The sequence below is a fragment of the Oratosquilla oratoria genome, chromosome 7 (genome assembly GCF_046742065.1).
Source record: "Oratosquilla oratoria isolate Oo_2021 chromosome 7, ASM4674206v1, whole genome shotgun sequence".
Lineage (NCBI taxonomy): Eukaryota > Metazoa > Arthropoda > Malacostraca > Stomatopoda > Squillidae > Oratosquilla > Oratosquilla oratoria.
In genome coordinates, this window is record NC_134783.1 from 6,671,754 (window position 1) to 6,674,796 (window position 3,043).

General features: G+C 39.2%; 1 protein-coding gene across 1 annotated transcript; it reads right to left on the reverse strand.

The window, feature by feature from the left end:
* Window positions 1-1,705: 1,705 nt before the first annotated feature.
* On the reverse strand, window positions 1,706-2,332 carry LOC143026725 (uncharacterized). The gene has a single exon (XM_076187495.1). The coding sequence runs from the start codon at window positions 2,330-2,332 to the stop codon at window positions 1,706-1,708; it is 627 nt and encodes a 208-aa protein (XP_076043610.1).
* Between the last annotated feature and the right edge of the window lie 711 nt (window positions 2,333-3,043).

Genomic DNA, 3,043 nt, shown 5'->3' on the forward strand with positions numbered 1-3,043 from the left:
TTTCGATTTCCAGAAGAAAATTATGTTTCTGCAATTTGTATAGTAAACTTTAAGTTTATCTTCCCTCCATCTGCATTGGTGATTCTTTTCACAGTCCTTCTCTAAGTTGTTTCTATTGCCTAAACTATATTCCGATACTTCCCCCCCTACTCCCACGTAATCTACACGAAAAAAACCTGTAGGATGCCTACTTCTCGCTTAAGGGATTCAGCCGGAAGCCGAAATCCTCTGGGCGACAAGTGTACCCCGTCCCTTGTATATAGATGGTTTCTACCGTAAAAGCTGTCCCAGTTGTCGACAAATACCCATTCATTGGCCTTACAATGTTTTTCAGCCTGCAATTCATTGTAATAGCCCTGGAATGCCACATGCCTCCAACTCTACGCCTCGGAAGGATTCCACATACAACAGGAACACCTCCCCTATTTCTAATCTTGTCTAGCGCATCCCGGAACCGCGCAAACAATTCTTCACTCCCTAACTTACCTATATTATTCCCACCGGCACTTAAGCAAACTACAGGGTCCTTACCTTCCTCTACTAAACATTCTTCAATCCTATCTTTAACATCTCCTATCCCCGCGCCGGGGAAACACACCTGCGTCCTATGTTTTCTATCTTTATCGCAGAAAGCCCTGTCTAAGTACCTCACTTTACTGTCTCCTACAACCAAAATCTTACCTGTGGGCAGGGATCCAGCGTCTGCCCTTCCCCTCTTCTCTTGAGTTTCATTTGCTTCTTCTTCCTGCAGATTCGCTAGAACTTGAAACGAGTTCTTGCAAGCGAGCGGGGCTGGTGAGAACTTTTTTTTTTTCACTAATCCGCATCTTGTTTTTCGTCGTTTTCCATCCAAGCTCATAGCTAGTTTTGTCCTCCGTATTTTGGGCCTTCGAGCAGAGAACTCAATTCTCCTCTTTAAGGCACTTTACAGCATCCTCCAAGGCTTCAATTCTACTAAGTAGAGACTGTACCTCATCCGCTATGAACACGGTAACACAACCACTAGCCCTATCACTAACTGAAGCAGCTACCCGGATGACCTGACCTGTGGGTTTGTTGGAATACCAGTTGTTGATAGCTTGTTGTGTTGCTTCGTTGATTAACTTGTTGCTGTATCCATTGTTAATAAGGACTTGGGTAAGTCTTTCCAGTTGATTAACTTGTTGCTGTATCCATTGTTAATAAGGACTTGGGTAAGTCTTTCCAGTTCAGTGTGTGTATCTTTCCATGTAGAGTAGTGTGATGTGGCGCGTCGTATGTATGCGTTGATAGTGGAGGTTAAGTATTGTTCGTTGAGGGCATTCACTTTTACCGTTAAGACAGAGGTTTTTGTTGCTGGGTTTTACGTATACTGTAGTGTACTTATTGTTATGACTGTGTAGTAAAACATCGAGGAAAGGTAAGCGGCCATTGTTCGATTCTTCTAACGTAAAATTAAGTCCGGAAGCTTCTATGAGTCGTTCTCTGAGTCTTTGGAGTTCTTGAATATCTTTGACTTTCCCATGAAGAAATTTGCGAAAGGACTCCTAAGGGGCTGCCCATGGCGATTCCATCGATTTGTTTGTATATGTTTCCTCGTGGACATATGAAGGGGGCTTCTTTGGTACAGATTTCTAAAAGAGTACGTAAGGAAGCTTCTGGAATGTTCAGTGCTGATGTGTTGTAGCATCGTTAGACTCTATCTAGGATGAATTGTATTGTTCTGTCAACGTCGATGTTTGTGAATAGACTTTCTACGTCCAGCGATGCTATAATGTGATTTTCTGCGGCAGGGGCATTTCTTAGGATTTCTAGGAATTCTTGGGCTGATATCAGAGCGTAATCCGTGGGGTACGTATGGGTTGAGAATTTCGTTCAGTCTTTTAGCTACTGAATAAGTTGCTGTGGGAATTTGGGAGATGATAGGACGAATGGGGTTGTTGGGCTTGTGTGTCTTCACGTTTCCGAAAGCATGGCCAGGGGAGTAGTCCCCAGTTAATTTGTTAAAGTGCGGGCTAGATAATGAGGTATTGATGGTATCTATTACACTGTTGATTTTCTTTTTGATCTGTTCCGTGGGATTACGTGTGATCTTGGTGAACTTGGAGGTGTCAGCCAGAATGTTGTCCATTTTTGTGAGGTATTCTTGTTTGGGGATTATGGCAAAGGCTGCGGTTTTGTCGGCTCTTCTGATGGCAATGTCCTCGTTTTCGCGGAGTTGTTTGGCTCCTTGAATGTGTCTTTTATGTACCAAATGGCTTTGGAAATTGCCTCTGGTTTTGGATGCTCCTGCAATGAGCGTGCTTGGAGGTCCGTGGTAACTTTCTTTGTTTTTCCAATTTTTTAATGTCATCTAAGAGTACTTCAATTTCCAGTCTTTTTCGGTGTTTTCTTGGCTTGGTAGTGTAGTGGCAGTTGAGTCCCATATACATACAAATATATATATATAATTATATATATATATATATATATATATATATGTATATATATATGTATGTATATATATGTATATGTATATATAAATAAGTTTATATACATATATATAAATATATATATATATACATATCACTGATGAAAAATGTAGCACATTTGTAAATCAAAACTAAAACCACAGTCGGAGCAGAAGAAAAAACTGGAAACTGTGAGTATATATATTTCGACTGTAAGCCACAGTCCTCTTTAGTAGTACAGAAAGAGAGAAGGGTAATATAAGGATTACAAAGGCGGAGCATGCCGACAGGAGACCACCTGGTCCATATCTAGGTCGGATGAGAAAAAAAAATCATAATAATAATAAAGTAATAAATAAAAACTATAATAATGTAAATAACAAATAAGATACATAAATAAATGCATAGGTATAGTTAGATAATAAACAAACAGGTAAATAGTAAATAATAATAAGTTGACATATAACTAATAATAAATGAAAATCAAACAGACAAATGATAACAAAACAAAAACAAATAATATAGAATAAATTATAATCATTACAGCATCTTGCTTAGGTGTTTATCTAAATGATTCTTAAAGCTTCGAACTGAACTACATTGCACTACCTGTG